Source organism: Schistocerca nitens, chromosome 5 (genome assembly GCF_023898315.1).
Source record: "Schistocerca nitens isolate TAMUIC-IGC-003100 chromosome 5, iqSchNite1.1, whole genome shotgun sequence".
NCBI lineage: Eukaryota > Metazoa > Arthropoda > Insecta > Orthoptera > Acrididae > Schistocerca > Schistocerca nitens.
The window spans coordinates 801,560,445-801,577,779 of NC_064618.1; the positions used below are offsets into that span (position 1 = coordinate 801,560,445).

Sequence of the window (17,335 nt, forward strand, 5' to 3'; positions counted from 1 at the left end):
TGGCAGGGGTAAAATACAGGGAGCGAAAGGCTATTTACAATTTGTACAGAAACCAGATGGCAGTTATAAGAGTCGAGGGACATGAAAGGGAAGCAGTGGTTGGGAAGGGAGTAAGACATGGTTGTAGCCTCTCCCCGATGTTGTTCAATCTGTATATTGAGCAAGCAGTAAAGGAAACAAATGAAAAATTCGGAGTAGGTATTAAAATTCATGGAGAAGAAATAAAAACTTTGAGGTTCCCCGATGACATTGTAATTCTGTCAGAGACAGCAAAGGACTTGGAAGAGCAGTTGAATGGAATGGACAGTGTCTTGAAAGGAGGATATAAGATGAACATCAACAAAAGCAAAACAAGGATAATGGAACGTAGTCTAATTAAGTCGGGTGATGCTGAGGTAATTAGATTAGGAAATGAGACACTTAAAGTAGTAAAGGAGTTTTGCTATTTGGGGAGCAAAATAAGTGATGATGGTCAAAGTAGAGAAGATATAAAATGTAGGCTGGCAATGGCAAGGAAAGCGTTTCTGAAGAAGAGAAATTTGTTAACATCGAGTATAGATTTAAGTGTCAGGAAGTCATTTCTGAAAGTATTTTTATGGAGTGTAGCCATGTATGGAAGTGAAACATGGATGATAAATAGTTTGGACAAGAAGAGAATAGAAGCTTTCTAAATGTGGTGCTACAGAAGAATGCTGAAGATTAGATGGGTAGATCACATAACTAATGAGGAAGTATTGAATAGGATTGGGGAGAAGAGAAGTTTGTGGCACAACTTGACCAGAAGAAGGGATCGGTTGGTAGGACATGTTCTGAGGCATCAAGGGATCACCAATTTAGTATTGGAGGGCAGCGTGGAGGATAAAAATCGTAGAGGGAGACCAAGAGATGAATACACTAAGCAGATTCAGAAGGATGTAGGTTGCAGTAGGTACTGGGAGATGAATAAGCTTGCACAGGATAGAGTAGCATGGAGAGCTGCATCAAACCAGTCTCAGGACTGAAGACCACAACAACAACAACATATTCTTCTTGAAGTCGGAGGGTATTTCGGCTGTCTCATACATCTTGCTCACCAGATGGTAGAGTTTTGTCAGGACTGGCTCTCCCAAGGCCATCAGTAGTTCTATAGGAATGTTGTCTACTCCCGGGGCATTGTTTCGACTCAGGTCTTTTAGTGCTCTGTCAAACTCTTCACGCAGTATCGTATCTCCCATTTCATCTTCATCTACATCGTCTTCCATTTCCATAATTGCCCTTGTATAGACCCTCTATATACTCCTTCCACCTTTCTGCTTTCCCTTCTTTGCTTAGAACTGGGTTTCCATCTGAGCTCTTGATATTCATGCAAGTGGCTCTCTTTTCTCCAAAGGTCTCTTCAATTTTCCTGTAGGCAGTATCTATCTTACCCCTAGTGAGATAAGTCTCTACATCCTTCCATTTGTCCTCTAGCCATCGCTGCTTAGCCATTTTGCACTCCCTGTCGATCTCATTTTTGAGATGTTTGTATTCCTTTTTGCCTGCTTCATTTACTGCATTTTTATATTTTCTCCTTTGATCAGTTAAATTCAATATTTCTTCTGTTACCCAAGGATTTCTACTAGCCCTCGTCTTTTTACCTACTTGATCCTCTGCTGCCTTCACTATTTCACTCCTCAAAGCTACCCATTCTTCTTCTACTGTATTTCTTTCCCCCATTCCTGTCAATTGTTCCCTTATGCTCTCCCTGAAACTCTCTACAACGTCTGGTTCTTTCAGTTTATCCAGGTCCCATCTCCTTAAATTCCCACCTTTTTGCAGTTTCTTCAGTTTTAATCTACAGTTCATAACCAATAGGTTGTGGTCAGAGTCCACATCTGCCCCTGGAAATGTGTAACAATTTAAAATCTGGTTCCTAAATCTCTGTCTTACCATTATATAATCTATCTGAAACTTTTTAGTATCTCCAGGGTTCTTCCATGTATACAACCTTCATTCATGATTCTTGAACCAAGTGTTAGCTATGATTAAGTTATGCCCTGTGCAAAATTCTACCAGGCGGCTTCCTCTTTTACTTCTTAGCCCCAATCCATATTCACCTACTACGTTTCCTTCTCTTCCTTTTCCTACTGTCGAATTCCAGTCACCCATGACTATTAAAGTTTCGTCTCCCTTCACTACCTGAATAATTTCTTTTACCTCATCATACATTTCATCAATTTCTTCGTCATCTGCACAGCTAGTTGGCATATAAACTTGTACCACTGTAGTAGGCGTGGGCTTCGTGTCTATCTTGGCCACAATAATGCGTTCACTATGCTGTTTGTAGTAGCTTACCCGCATTCCTATATTTTTATTCATTATTTAACCGACTCCTGCATTACCCCTATTTGATTTTGTATTTATGTGCTTCCTATATTTATGTGCTTCCTATATATGAAATTAACAGAAGAATGTCCAGTGTTTGATTTAAAATTCCCGCCAGTCTTAAAAATGCCCATATACTCGATGACGCGGGAAACCCATCTCTGTCCGGCAACATGGGATTCAACTGGCAACACCAGTGCACCGATGCGATGAACATGAGTTGCCGGGATTCGCAAGCTTGTTAACACTTTCTGCCTCCCGCCCCTCCGTCACAATCCAGAACATTATCTAGCCTGTGACACGTTATTGCAGTCTGTGGCGCCAGTAAACTTGAATTGAAAATGAGTTGTGTTGTTGGTAACAGTATAACATCTTTTTTAAGTAGTTAGTTTCATAATGGAAGAAAATAAGAGGTATCCATATGACCCATGCTACAAATTGAAAGTAACAGCATATAAAGAACAACATTGAAAGAAAGAAGCTGCGCGGTATTTCGTCCCTCCACCAACAGAAAACACCATTCACAATTGGTGGGTTAGTAAAGAAGAGCTGAAAAAAATGAGGAAGACTGAATGTGCAAAAAGATGATTGAATGCAAAATGCCCAACAGTAGAAGATGACGATTTTCGGGGTTTTAAAGGTCAGTTCGGTGTTATAAACTAAAAATTTTTTTTAAGTCTGGCTTTGCAGTCTAATAATAAACATGACAAAATTGCTATATAAAATGTTTAAAAATTAAGGTGTGTCTTATTGTGTGTAGCGTCGTATAGTCCCTAAAATACTGTAATTGCCGGTCTCTGTGACTGAGCGGTTCTAGGCGCTTCAGTCAGGAACCGCGCTGCTGCTACGGTCGCAGGTTCGAATCCTGCCTCGGGCATGGATGTGTGTGATGTCCTTAGGTTAGTTAGGTTTAATTACTTCTACGTCTAGGGGACTGATGACCTCAGATGTTAAATCCCGTAGTGCTTAGAGCCGTTTGAAACATTTTTTTAATACGGTAATTTGAGAACACACAGTCATGTTTTAGATATCAATTTGGGCAAGTAAGTGTCAGTGTGAAAATAATATTGTGACACTTGGCATTTTTCTGTTGCTGGCGTATTTTTCCAGATATTTTAACGCGAAGATAATATTGTGACATTTAAGAAGCATCATGTAATTTACAGAATAATTAAATATGTTTAAATATTTAATCTGAAGGTGCGTTGTTCCTTACACCAATTGGGATACAGAGCTAGAACTATGAACGTCAACAAATAATGCTTAAGATGCACGTTCACGCCATAAAAATTGTGTGTATGTATGTGTGTATGTGTGTGTGTTGGCTCTGAGCACTATGGGACTCAACTGCTGTGGTCATCAGTCCCCTAGAACTTAGAACTACTTAAAACTAACTAACCTAAGGACATCAGACACATCCATGCCCGAGGCAGGATTCGAACCTGCGGCCGTAGCAGTCGCACGGTTCCGGACTGCGCGCCTAGAACCGCGAGACCACCGCAGTGTGTGTGTGTGTGTGTGTGTGTATCAGAGAGAGAGAGAGAGAGAGAGAGAGAGAGAGAGTTAAGGTTATGTAATTTTTTGAAAACGGTGTGGTATTTGCAATTTTTTTTGAGCATGGCATCTTTTTTACGCAATTCAGACGAAGAATACGAATTTTTTATGGTGTGTGCCCCTTAGAAATATTAGGTACAGCAAGCAAATACAGAGTTGGAGATAATATATTGTCATATATTTCTAAACATGGTCCAAGATAAATCAGATACTTTTGAATATGGAAGGTACGTAATGACTCACTGTTTCATTTTAATGGCTGCTAAAATACTAGGCTGTGATTGGTAGATCTAGATATACGAGGGCCGTTCAGAAAGTAACCTCCGGTTGATTTAAAAAAATACACCAAGTTAAATAAAAATATTTTAATATATACATCTTACAACTACATCTTTGCACTATTTTTCTACATAGTCTCCATAGCGATTGAGGCACTTATCGTATCTCTTCACAAGCTTTGAAATTCCTTCTGCATAAAAATCACCCGCTTGTGCCTGGAGCCAGCCTGTGACCGCATCTTTGAGCTCTTCGTCGTCATCAAACCGCTGTGACCCGAGCCATTTCTTCAAATGCATGAAGAGGTGATAATCACTTGGCGCCAGGTCTGGGCTGTAAGGTGGATGGTTAATAACGTCCCACTTGAAGGACTCAAGAAGGGCCGTTGTTCTGCGAGCAGAGTGAGGACGGGCGTTATCGTGCAAAAAAACGATACCGGAAGTCAGCATACCACGGCGTTTGTTCTGTATAGCCCGTCGTAACTTTTTTATTGTTTCACAGTACACGTCTTGATTAATGGTCGTACCACGTTCCATGAATTCAACCAACAACACCCCTTTGGCATCCCAAAACACCGTTGCCATCGGTTTTCTGGCAGAAAAATCTTGCGAGGCTTTTCTTGGTTTGGTAGGCGAATTTGAATGTGCCCACATCTTTGATTGTTCTTTTGTCTCAGGGTTCACGTACTTAATCCAGGTTTCGTCACCGGTCACGATTCTGTTTAACAATGGTTCTCCTTCGTCCTCATAACGTGACAGAAAGTCTAATGCAGAGGCCATTCTTTGAGTTTTGTGGTAGTCGGTAAGAATTTTGGGCACCCATCGTGCACAGAACTTACGGTAACCCAATCTTGCTGTCACTATCTCGTACAAGAGAGTCTTAGAAATCTGTGGAAAACCAGTAGACTACTCCGACATTGAGAAACGTCGATTTTCACGAACTTTTGCATCAACTGTCTGAACGAGTTCGTCAGTCACCAATGATGGTCTACCACTCCTCTCTTCATCATGAACGTTTTCTCGTCCACTTTTAAATAAACGTACCCATTCACGGACAACTCCTTCACTCATAACTCTTGGTCCGTACACGGCACAAAGCTCACGATGAATAGCTGCTGCAGAATATCCTTTGGCTGTAAAAAACCTTATGACAGCACGCACTTCACATTTGGCGGGGTTTTCTATTGCAGCACACATTTCAAACTGCCACAAAAACTAAACTAGTGCAGGTACGACGTTCACTCGACCACGGCTTGATGCCGACTGACCTGTTGAGTGCGTGAACGCACAGATGGCGTCGCTACTCCCCCCACAACCCGCACTGTGACCAATCGGAGGTTACTTTCTGAACCGCCCTCGTATGTATAGTCTTAAAAGATTTCTGGTTGGCCAAGGGGTATGTCTGAGAATGAAGTGGAAAATAATATGATCGGTCGGTGAAATACTGGCCTGTTATTTGCGGAGGGAAGAACAGACGAGTGAGAGAGAGAGAAAGGTAAGGGGGAGCGAGACGTGGCTTGTGACATCATGATGACGTTATCGTAGACAGGGGAGGGGGATAGTTTCACTGTCCCGTTTGGTGATCTTTATGCTGCAATAAGTGATCTGAATAGTAGGTAGTTACACTACTGTTATCGATGGAGAATCATAGAATTTGGTTCAAACAAAGTTAGTTTCACTTCTCTGTCACTGTACACGTTTTTTTTGTCCAAAAGGGTCACATGTAATTTGGGTAGTTACAACTTTACAAGATAGCTTTGAGAAACAAGTAATGTTCCACAAGAGATATAGCTGCTGCCGAAAATAGGGGAGTTGTACAATGAATAAGTTTTGTTTCCTCAGAAGCATAAATTGTGGACTAAATACTTTATATGTTGCATACTTGGCCTTAAGTTTCTGTAATTTGTTAAGCATTAGCCGTCGCCCCTGTAGCAATATAAGCATGCATAAATCAGACGTTCGTTTTTCTAATAGGTGGCTGGATCACACGCGCTCACTTATTAGTGCTTTCACGCGCTGCCGAGGTGACTGCTGTGTCTTTCCATAATAACAGCCCGATGGCGTTGTCTTGGCAACCGCTACGTCTCCGTTGCGTCGGCCAAAGTCGCTGTCAGCTGCGTGTCTATAGTGTGGTGCAAGGCTAGATATGACATGCACTTTTGTTATTGATTAAGTTCTGGGAGTACATGAAGTGGCTTCTATCTCGATCAGTCACTCGTGAGCTTCCATGTGCACACTGCGTTAATTGCTGACTGTTCAATTATAAGCGACTTAACAACGTTCCCTAAATTGTGCACTGCCACCGGAAAATGAGCGCTGTCGCTTTGTATTTTTTTTTTCAAATAATAATACGTCAAAGCACATATTTACAGAAGTGTGACAGGATTTCTTGCATGGTTGTGAGTTTCGTGTGGAATTACTGTCTATTTTGTTTGGTGGTTGGCTGGTTATTTTTTCTTTATAATAATGGTCTGTCTGACTTCATTTCTGTCACTTTGACGTGTTCATTGCTTGGCTAAACAGTGCACGGTGAACAGTGACCCTTGTCTTAGCAGTGGCGCACACCAACAGCAAGTGGAGAAGTCAAAGTATGTTACACGAACCTGCACAAGCAATTGCTTGAATAAAGCGAAACCCTATGCGGACATTGCTCGATCTGCACAAACCACCATTCTGACCAGTGTAATTGTTTATGAGGGGCGTGCAACTCCAAAAATGGATAAAGGGATAGTGCGCGCGCGCGCGCGCGCGCGCGTGTGTGTGTGTGTGTGTGTGTGTGTCTGTATGTGTGTGTGGTCTCCTCCACACCCCCAATCCTATAGGAATTGTTGAAACAGCCCATTTATCACACCCCCACCTGGAAATTCGTTAAAATTAAACAAGCTAGGGCTAGAATTCAGAACGAGGAGTTAGGGGTATGATTAAGGTGTGACCTTGAACCCCTCATGATACCGACGCAGATGGGCACAATACCGTCCTCGCACTCGCCTTGTGTACTACTGCTTGCTACGTAAGAGTGCCCATGTTCTCAAGAAACTATAAGTTTACAGACAATAACAGGGATAATCAAAATTTGAATACAATGCGTTCATTGTAAGTCACTCAAAATGAGTAGTGAAAATAACACATGGCAGTTTACATTACTGTTCCTCAAAACTAATAATTCTTTACTCTGAGGAAGGTAATTATCTGATCGTAAATAGCTCTGCATCTAAATCTGTCTATATTCTGTAAACCACTGAAGTGCACGGTACAGAGAACTTCCCACTGTGCCACATATTAGGGCTTGTTACCATTTCATTTGCGCCTGAAGAAAGATTATACGTGTCAATGCGCACTGGGATTAGTCTAAGTCAGGCCTCGTGATGCCTACGGAATTAATAAGCCAAAAACATTTTTGTGTCTATAAAGACAAAAAACACTGCACTTGTATCAGACGTTTAGTAATTGATAAAGTATTTTGATAGAAGTTTTGTTTAATACTTTTCTTACAATCGTAACTAATATTTCTTCTTCAAACCACACTAACATAAATTTCGCCAATCAGCAACGCAAAGCGAGCTTCTAGCTTTGTTCAGTTTCATTTCAGCGACGTGTGAATTGAGGGAAGCTCGTAAAAGAAGAGAAACAAAGTGTTTCAGATGCGATGCTATAGAAGGATGTTGAAAATTAGGTGGAATGACGAGATAAGAAATGAAGAGGGCGCCGGAAGAATAAGTGAACAAATCAACTTGTGGAAAATATTGAAACTGTATTGGAATATATCCAAAACATCTTTGAAGAAGTTGCGTACAAGGGCTACTCTGGGATAAAGAGGTTGGCACAGGAGAGTAGTTTGTGACAGGCCGCATCAAACCAGTCAGCAGACAGAACATATGGTGAACACGCTTATGCAAGGCACACCAGTAAGGAAGAAGTACCTGAAACTCCACCCACTTCTTCAGAAGCGCGACTACCTTCTTCGCCCCGAACCAGTAGAAGGGGTGCAGAAGAAAGCTCGGAACGAGGGAGGCGAGTGCAGCCGTCATGTAGACGCTGCCATCATTGAAGTCTCGGTGTGTGATCAGGTAGAAGGCGACGAATGCCGCCAGGCCAGACACCGCCAGGTAGCACCCCAGGGAGTACAGGAAGGCGCCAGAAGTCGGCCTGAACGCAGGACTCGCTGTGAAAACAGAAACTGTGTGTGAGATTACCTCCCGGTGTATCATACATGTCAGCTCTCAGCAACAACGGTTAAAAAATGTTTGAACTGGAGACGTATGAGGGATGGTCACAAAGTGCATACTGTCATCGTGGAATACGACGGTAAGACAGAAAATATCTGCTAAATACGAGGGTCAATCCATGAGTCATGAGAGCTACGGGGTTCAATCCATGAGTCACGACAGCTACCGTATATCGTGCGAAGACGTGGCATCACCGTAATCGCAGTAAATACACTGAAGAGCCAAAGAAACTGGTACACCTGCCTAATATCGTGTAGGATCCCGCGAGCACTCAGAAGTGTCGCAACATGACGTGGCTTGTGCTTGACTAGTGTCTGAAGTAGTGCTGGAGGGAAGTGACACCACGAATCCTGCAGGGATGTCCAAAAATCCGCAAGAATACGAGGGGGTGGAGATCTCCTCTGAACAGCACGTTGCAAGGCATCCCAGACATGGTCAATAATTTTCATGTCTGGGGAATTTCGGGGCCAGTGGAAGTGTTTAAACTGAAAAAAGTGTTCCTGGATGTGTGGGGTGTCGCACTGTCCTGCTGAAACTGCCCAAGTCCGGCGGAATGCACAATGGACACGAATGGATGCAGATGATCAGACAGGATGCATACGTATGTGTCACCTGTCAAGAGTCCTATGTAGACGTATTAGGGGTCCTACTGTAACCTCCACCTCACTTATCGACCTTGTTGATTGATTGAAGGTTTGCAGTCGTCGATCGGGGAGGTGCCGACAGTCACTCATTGTCGGCCGTCGCTGTTGCAGAAGCTGGATGTTGGCACGCCTTCTTCTCGACACGGTCACCAGGCGAAACGGGCTCTTGATGTGCGCCAGCTAATGCTTCCCGTCCGCGACACCGTGTCAGAAACCATCATAGCAAGTCGAGCGCAATTACATGCTGCCAAACCCCGAAAGCGCGGCAACTCGCGGGAGCGTCACACAACACACCTGCTCCACCGCCCTACTCCAGCCAGACTCTCTCTGCCCGCGCTCCATGCGGCAGAGTTAACACTACCAAAGATCCTAAACACTTTGGTTCTCCATACGACCTATCGATGTAATCGTTCGATAGCATAGTTTTCCCTAGGGCAGACCCAGCGTAAAAATGCAAAAAATATTTACAAAACAAACCAATTATACATCGACATAAATGCATATATATATATATATATATATATATATATATATATATATATATATATATATATATATATATATATTAAAACAATTACAATATATAAAGACAGAAATGTCATGTCTTCAGGTAACAAAATAAGGAAAAAAAATTATAGTACAATAGATGGAAATAGGACGATATGCATTTCCGGCATTACACTGTATCACTCCAACTTTACACGCCCACACCATTAGAGAGCCTCCATCGGCTTGAACAGTCCCATGCTGACATGCAGGGTCCTTGGATTCATGAGGTTGTTACACGTCCACGCAGTTTCAAACGAGACTCGTCCGACCACGCAACTTCTTTCCAGTTATCAACAATCCAATGTCGGCGTTGACAGGACCAGGCGACGCGTAAAGCTTTGTGTCGTGCGGTCATCAAGGGTACACGAGTGGACCTTCGGCCCCGAAACCCCATATCGATGATGTTTTGTTGAATGATTCGCACGCTGACACTTGTTGATGGCCCAGCATTGAAATCTGCAGCAATTTGCGAAAGGCTTGGACTTCTGTCACGTTGAAAGATTCTCTTCAGTCGCCGCAGGTCGTGTTGTTGCAGGATCTTTTTCCGCCCGCAGCGATGTCGGAGATTTGATGTTTTACCGGATTCCTGATATTCACGGTGCGTTCGTGAAATGGTCATACGGGAGAATCCCCGCTTCATCACTACTACGTAGATGCTGTGTCCCATCGCTTTTGCGCCTATTATAACACCACTTTAAAACTCACGTAAATCTTGATGACCTGCCATTTTAGCAGCAGTAACCGATTAAAAACTGCGCCAGGTACTCGTTGTCTTGCATAGGTGTTGTCGTCCGCAGCGCCGTACTCTGCATGTTTCCATATCTCTGTATTTGAATACGCATGCCTATACCAGTTTCTTTGGCGCTTCAGTGTATATTCTAAAGCCTTGGGCCAACAATACCGAAATCAACCGACAGATTGCGACCGCATGCGAGGATGGCTCGGTACCGGCGCCTGAAACATTCAGCGTGAGATTGGTCGTGCTACACGGTGGATATAAGCAAAGTGGGAAAGCGAAAATTGCCTTTCTTGCTGGCAGAAATGCCACACAGTGTCATGAGGAACTACGAGCAGCTGCGGGTGACGAGGCGTTGGAAATTGGGTGAAGGCTTTCCTACGTGGGCGCCCAACAGCGACAGACTCGCTACGACCGTCGTCTGTGCGTGCTGACCTGTTCGTAGCTGTTGTTGCGACAGTGTTTAACACAGGACAGACGTTGGGCTGTGCAGGAATTAATGACACGGACGGGTTTGTCCAGCATTTTACGGTAGGACTTGAATGTGCCCAAGAAGTGTTCAAAATCGGTGCTACACCAATTAACAGAGGTACAGAAGTGGACGCCATGCGAGACCAACCGTATCAACTTGGAGCGATTTCAGATGGAGGGGAATGACTTGCTCAGACGCATTATGACCTAAGCACGAGTTTATGAACCAAAATTGAAGACCCAATCAGCAAAATGGCGTTATCTAGGTTCAGGACGAAGACGCTAGGCGCCACAGAATCCATCAACTATCGAGCTCATGCTCATTCCGGTGTATGGCAGCCACGGTATGCTGGAGTGTTACCCTGTTAGCGACGTCCTAGCCGTCAATACCCAGTATTACAGCAAGTTTCCGCTGTACCATCTACTACGTACACTTTGGCGAAAACGTCCGGCACTGTTGGATAAAGCAGTCATACTTCATGATAACGCTACAGCCCACACTGCAGACCTCGTGAAGAATTGTGCACAGTGGTGCTGGTAGGAAATCCTCCCCCGCCCAACCCTCTCATTAGGACTCAGTCCGTGCGACTTCGACCTCGTCCTACAACAGAAGAAACCGTTGAGTGGAAAGCGATTTGCAAACAGGGGAGATATCATTATCGGCATTTCGGCGATGGGCTGCACACATTATTGACAATACCAATGGCTTTCAACGGCTTCCACATCATCGTTGGTAATGCTGTGTGAATGCATTGGGGGACTCTTTTTCACGACAGTAGCTGATTCTGATTTACTTTTGTTCCATTTGTACTCGTGCACAACTAATTTACACGGAGTTCCAATGCGTCAGAAACCCTATTTTATGTTGGCATTCGGATACACATTGCCTTACCGGTTCAATGCACATCGTGGAATTCCTAAATTGTCGGATTATCTCAAGATATACTACGAGGGCAGTTCAATAAGTAATGCAACATATTTTTTTCTGAAACAGGGGTTGTTTTATTCAGCATTGAAATACACCAGGTTATTCCCCAATCTTTTAGCTACACAACACTATTTTTCAACGTAATCTCCATTCAATGCTACGGCCTTACGCCACCTTGAAATGAGGGCCTGTATGCCTGCACGGTACCATTCCACTAGTCGATGTCGGAGCCAACATCGTACTGCATCAATAACTTCTTCATCATCCGCGTAGTGCGTCCCACGGATTGCGTCCTTCATTGGGCCAAACATATGGAAATCCGACGGTGCGAGATCGGGGCTGTAGGGTGCATGAGGAAGAACAGTTCACTGAAGTTTTGTGAGCTCCTCTCGGGTGCGAAGACTTGTGTGAGGTCTTGCGTTGTCATGAAGAAGGAGAAATTCGTTCTGATTTTTGTGCCTACGAACACGCTGAAGTCGTTTCTTCAATTTCTGAAGAGTAGCACAATACACTTCAGAGTTGATCGTTTGACCATGGGGAAGGACATCGAACAGAATAACCCCTTCAGCGTCCCAGAAGACTGTAACCATGACTTTACCGGCTGAGGGTATGGCTTTAAACTTTTTCTTGGTAGGGGAGTGGGTGTCGCGCCACTCCATTGATTGCCGTTTTGTTTCAGGTTCGAAGTGATGAACCCATGTTTCATCGCCTGTAACAATCTTTGACAAGAAATTGTCACCCTCAGCCACATGACGAGCAAGCAATTCCGCACAGATGGTTCTCCTTTGCTCTTTATGGTGTTCGGTTAGACAACGAGGGAGCCAGCGGGAACAAACCTTTGAATATCCCAACTGGTGAACAATTGTGACAGCACTACCAACAGAGATGTCAAGTTGAGCACTGAGTTGTTTGATGGTGATCCGTCGATCATCTCGAACGAGTGTGTTCGCACGCTCCGCCATTGCAGGAGTCACAGCTGTGCACGGCCGGCCCGCACGCGGGAGATCAGACAGTCTTGCTTGACCTTGCGGCGATGATGACACACGCTTTACCCAACGACTCACCGTGCTTTTGTCCACTGCCAGATCACCGTAGACATTCTGCAAGAGCCTATGAATATCTGAGATGCCCTGGTTTTCCGCCAAAAGAAACTCGATCACTGCCCATTGTTTGTAACGCACATCCGTTACAGACGCCATTTTAACAGCTCCGTGCAGTGCTGCCACCTGTCGGAAGTCAATGAAACTATACGAGACGAAGCGGGAATGTTTGAAAATATTCCACAAGAAATTTTCGGTTTTTTCAACCAAAATTGGCCGAGAAAAAAAATGTGTTGCATTACTTATTGAACTGCCCTCGTATATTTGCCGTAGCTTATGGAATGACGCTCGTATGTTTTTCTAATTTATTACAACAGCAGTTTACAATATCATTTTTCAGTGTATTCACCCAGATTTTCAGCGCACTTTTCCATCGTTGCAAAACGTTTCCAATATGTTACATGCATTTCTGATAGGACAGACACTGTATATGATCCACGGTTATATGAAATAATTGGAAATTATAGTGACATACGAAAAATTGTTCCAGACCAGGACTTAAAACTGATTTCTTAGTTTGGCTATCCATGCATGCTCCCCAGACTGACCCAAACTTTCATATGTCACACTATGTACATCCTTGCATCGTGAACAGTGTCTGTTCTTTCAGACATGCATGTAATCATTACAGACCTAGAAAGGCACACTACGATAACAACACTGGTTTTGATTCCTTGTTGTATCATTCTTATTTTTACGGGAATCCAAGAAATGTGACTAGCATTAGGTAATGAATTCAGTAGGCTATGATATTAGGATGCAGACATTGTGACATATGGAAGTTTGGAGAGCATGCAAGGACAGACACGGTAAGCGGGAAATCCGGCACAAATTTTCACTACTGATTACTAGATCTATACCTATAAACATGTTTTTCGGAGCAGCAGCAAGTCACACTTCCTTCACCTCATCATTGGAGGTGAATCGGTGACCTCTTAAGTCATATTTAGTCCTACCAAACAGTCTTAAATCTGGCTGGGCGAGGTCAGGAATGTATGCACGATGCTTCAGTGCCTCGAAATGCGTATTATGAAGAGTATGAACGGCGTGCGTGGCCCTGTATGGAGGCGTGTTGTCACGTAAAAAACGAACGCCGTTTGCCAACAGACGGCGTCTGCTTCGAATTGCGGGTTTCAACGCATTACAGACCATTTCACTATACCGTTGACTCTTTACTATTGACCCCTTTCCATTCAGTGCCCCAAACTTAGCCCACGTACGTCGTATTTTGTTTGCCGTTTCATACTCAGTCACAGACTTCTCAAATTTCTGTTACGAGGCATCAGCAGTAGGTGTCACCTTGTTGCTTGTTCGGCCACTTTTCGGTCACTGTTGAACTGTTCAGTCTACTGGTAAACATTTAGCTTTGGAATTACATTGCCCCCGTATTGTGCTGAAAGTCTCCTATGGATTCCACCTCCTAATACACTTTCGGATCACAAAAATACCAACTGCAAAATGCTGGTACACGTTGTATAAACGGGAACGGGTGCGACAATGCTTAGTTTCGCAAGAATGCAAAGCGAAGCCATGTGACAAGTTACAGTCTATGGTTCGGTAGTTTTGGTACAGTACATAAATGATATGATAAATGGTAGGATTACCGGCAGTATTGGTAACATTTGTAGGGGAAACAATACAAATGAATGTGTGAGAGAGGAACTGGAAGCAGACAACTTCTTCTTGTTTGTTTGTTTCACACATAATTAGAACCGCACATCATTCAGTGTTAGTCCCTTACGTACTTTATATCCTTACAAAAAAATAAATTGCATTTTATAAGTGATAAAAATTACCTGATCGCGTAACTTATGCGTTTTTATGCAACCAAAGCAACTGTTTTTGATGCAAGTACAGTTTACATGCACAGACATAAAAAATCTCTATAATTATTATTGCCGGTTCTGGGCGCTACAGTCTGGAGCCGAGCGACCGCTACGGTCGCAGGTTCGAATCCCGCCTCGGGCATGGATGTGTGTGATGTCATTAGGTTAGTTAGGTTTAATTAGTTCTAAGTTCTAGGCGACTGATGACCTCAGACGTTAAGACGCGTAGTGCTCAGAGCCATTTGAACCGTATTATTGCCGGCCGCTGTGGCCGAGCAGTTCTAGGGGCTTCAGTCCGGAACCACGTGGCTGCTACGGTCGCAGGTTCGAATCCTACCTCGGGCATGGATGTGTGTGATGTCCTTAGGTTAGTTAGGTTTAGGTAGTTCTAAGTTTAGGGGATGATGACCTCAGATGTTAAGACCCATAGTGCTTAGGGCCATTTGAACCAATTATTATTGTTATTTTTGTACTCAGTAGAACTTCCTTTATCGTGATCAAATGCAAGAGTTTCCAGTTATTACTGATAAGTGTGAAGTTGTTTATGAATAACAGAAACATGTTTTACATAAGCTCGACGAAGTATTGAAGCGATGTTTGCTATGTTTTTGTTGTTTTAATTACTTCTTTAGGAAATTGCGTTTTCTGAATACTGTTTCTTGTTATTAATACAACACCCCTCTGTTTCAAGTTACAAACCAACAATTTTCGAATAAAAACTGAATTAATCGTTGAGAATATCAATTTTGCTATAAATACTGATTATTTTTAAGTAACAGGATGGTAAGTGTGTAGAACAAAAATGTTCCTAAGGTTACTCGACTCTTTATATATCCTCGATCAGTTTCTACATGGTTCTCCGCTTCCGGTTTCTCGGGAAATCGACGAGGGAGAGTCAATAAATAAGTCGCAAACTCCAGTATACTACATATAGTTTTTGAGTTCGCTTCTGCACGTGTCTGAAAGGTGGCAGCACATGTGGCGTGGAAGGTAGCCGACACACAGTATTCCGCCGCTAATCGTTAATGATCTGCAGTCAGACCAAGATGACAGGTGTGCTACGAGTGTGTACCCGACAAGAACAAAGCGGTTTTGCGAGCAGAGAGACTCTCCGCAGTGCACGCCCATAGCGAAATTCGTCCCTTATATGCTTAGTAGCCCATTTCAAGGAAATTTTTGTTCAATTGGAGACTGAAAATCAGCAAAGGACAAAAAAATTCAGAAATGAGGAGCACCCTTGGCGCCTTGGTTGTGCAGTGGTGGCACATCGTTTCCCCGTTTAGGTAATTTCGCTACCCTTAGGACATATCGGTCTTGTGGGTTGGAGTGATTTACTCAACCAAATAAACCTTTTTATATCCCGAGAGATCACTCGTCAGATACGAACGCTGCCACAAGAATTCTATGTCGCAGGCTTTTAACGCCTTGTCGAACGATGGGATAAGTGTTTAAATTTACAAGGGGTGCATGTTGGAAAGGAAAATAAATTTCAGGTTGATACACGTGCGTCTGATATCTCAATTCTAGTTTGCCAATTATTTATTGAATCACCCGCTTAGCAAGACATCGATCCCATATGCAAACAAAGCGATTGATATGAGGTAGGCCCGATAGGTACGCAACACACTCAAGGTACAGGCAACGCGGTTACGATCTTAAGTGATCGTAGCTATTAGTGAAGCTACCGTAGTCTACGCTTACTTATGTCGGTAGTTTTACAACACTAGACTGCGCTGAAACCTGCCATAGACGAAGAGAAAAGTGCCATCTAGTCGCTGCCGAGTACATTAAACAGTGCTGCCAAGCTAAAAACGATTAAACCAGGAGTTCAGATATTGACTATCACCAGATAGCCATCCGTCCACGAACTGGCCTAGCCCGACTGTGCTTGGCTTCGGTGATCTGACAGGAAGCGGTGTATGCACCTTGACATGGCCGTTGTTGCATTCAGCTCGATATGACATTCCTATAGAAACTGGTGGACTTATTCTCACCGAACTGAGGTGAGGTGAGGTTAGAGATGGTGTTACCCAGTAATGGTTCCTGGACGTGACTGTCTTTTGATCGGTGTATTTGCAAATAAAGACTTGATTGGATGCAATACCGTTAACAGGCCACTGAAGACAAGTCATGGATTCAGTTTTGTGTTACGCCATTGTCATTCCCCTGACAATTGCTGCGCTGGGGCATATCCGTAGTAAGGATTTGTTCGGTATGCAGCAGACACAACTTTGGCAGCTGCAACACCACAGCTGACCAGTTCAGGGGAGAGCAAGTATTGGCCTTCTGGCCAGGCACTTCATTGGATGATGTGATCATTGGTTCAATGGTAAGCTCATCAAGTCATCACTTAGTCAGTTGTCTTTGAGGCCGGCTTCTGCCCCATTAGGCAACTGCGCCACTTCCCACTGGACCATCATCCAGACAAAGGGTCAGGGTTCTTACCCAGAAGTCTCTTTCACACTTCCTGGACTGACGTGTTGCAAAATTCGCCTGTAGCCGAACCCAGCCCCTGCACCACTGGGCACCCGTCAGCACTTGCCGCCACCAACCGGTAGGCCTCTACTTGGCTGTCCACTTCACTACCAGCTTAACAACATTGGCAGGCTGCATCGGCATCTGACACAGCTCCTCTCGGCTACTTTTAAAATTCAAGATAACTTTCTGCTGAGGCCGACATTGT

General features: G+C 43.7%; 1 protein-coding gene across 1 annotated transcript in view; it reads right to left on the reverse strand.

The window, feature by feature from the left end:
• LOC126260726 (gustatory and odorant receptor 24-like) overlaps positions 1-17,335 on the reverse strand; it is a 37,494-nt gene that overhangs the window by 15,133 nt on the left and 5,026 nt on the right. The window contains exon 2 of the mRNA XM_049958064.1: positions 8,093-8,334. Coding sequence (XP_049814021.1) covers positions 8,093-8,334 — 242 coding nt within the window. The remainder of the gene's footprint in view (positions 1-8,092; positions 8,335-17,335) is intronic.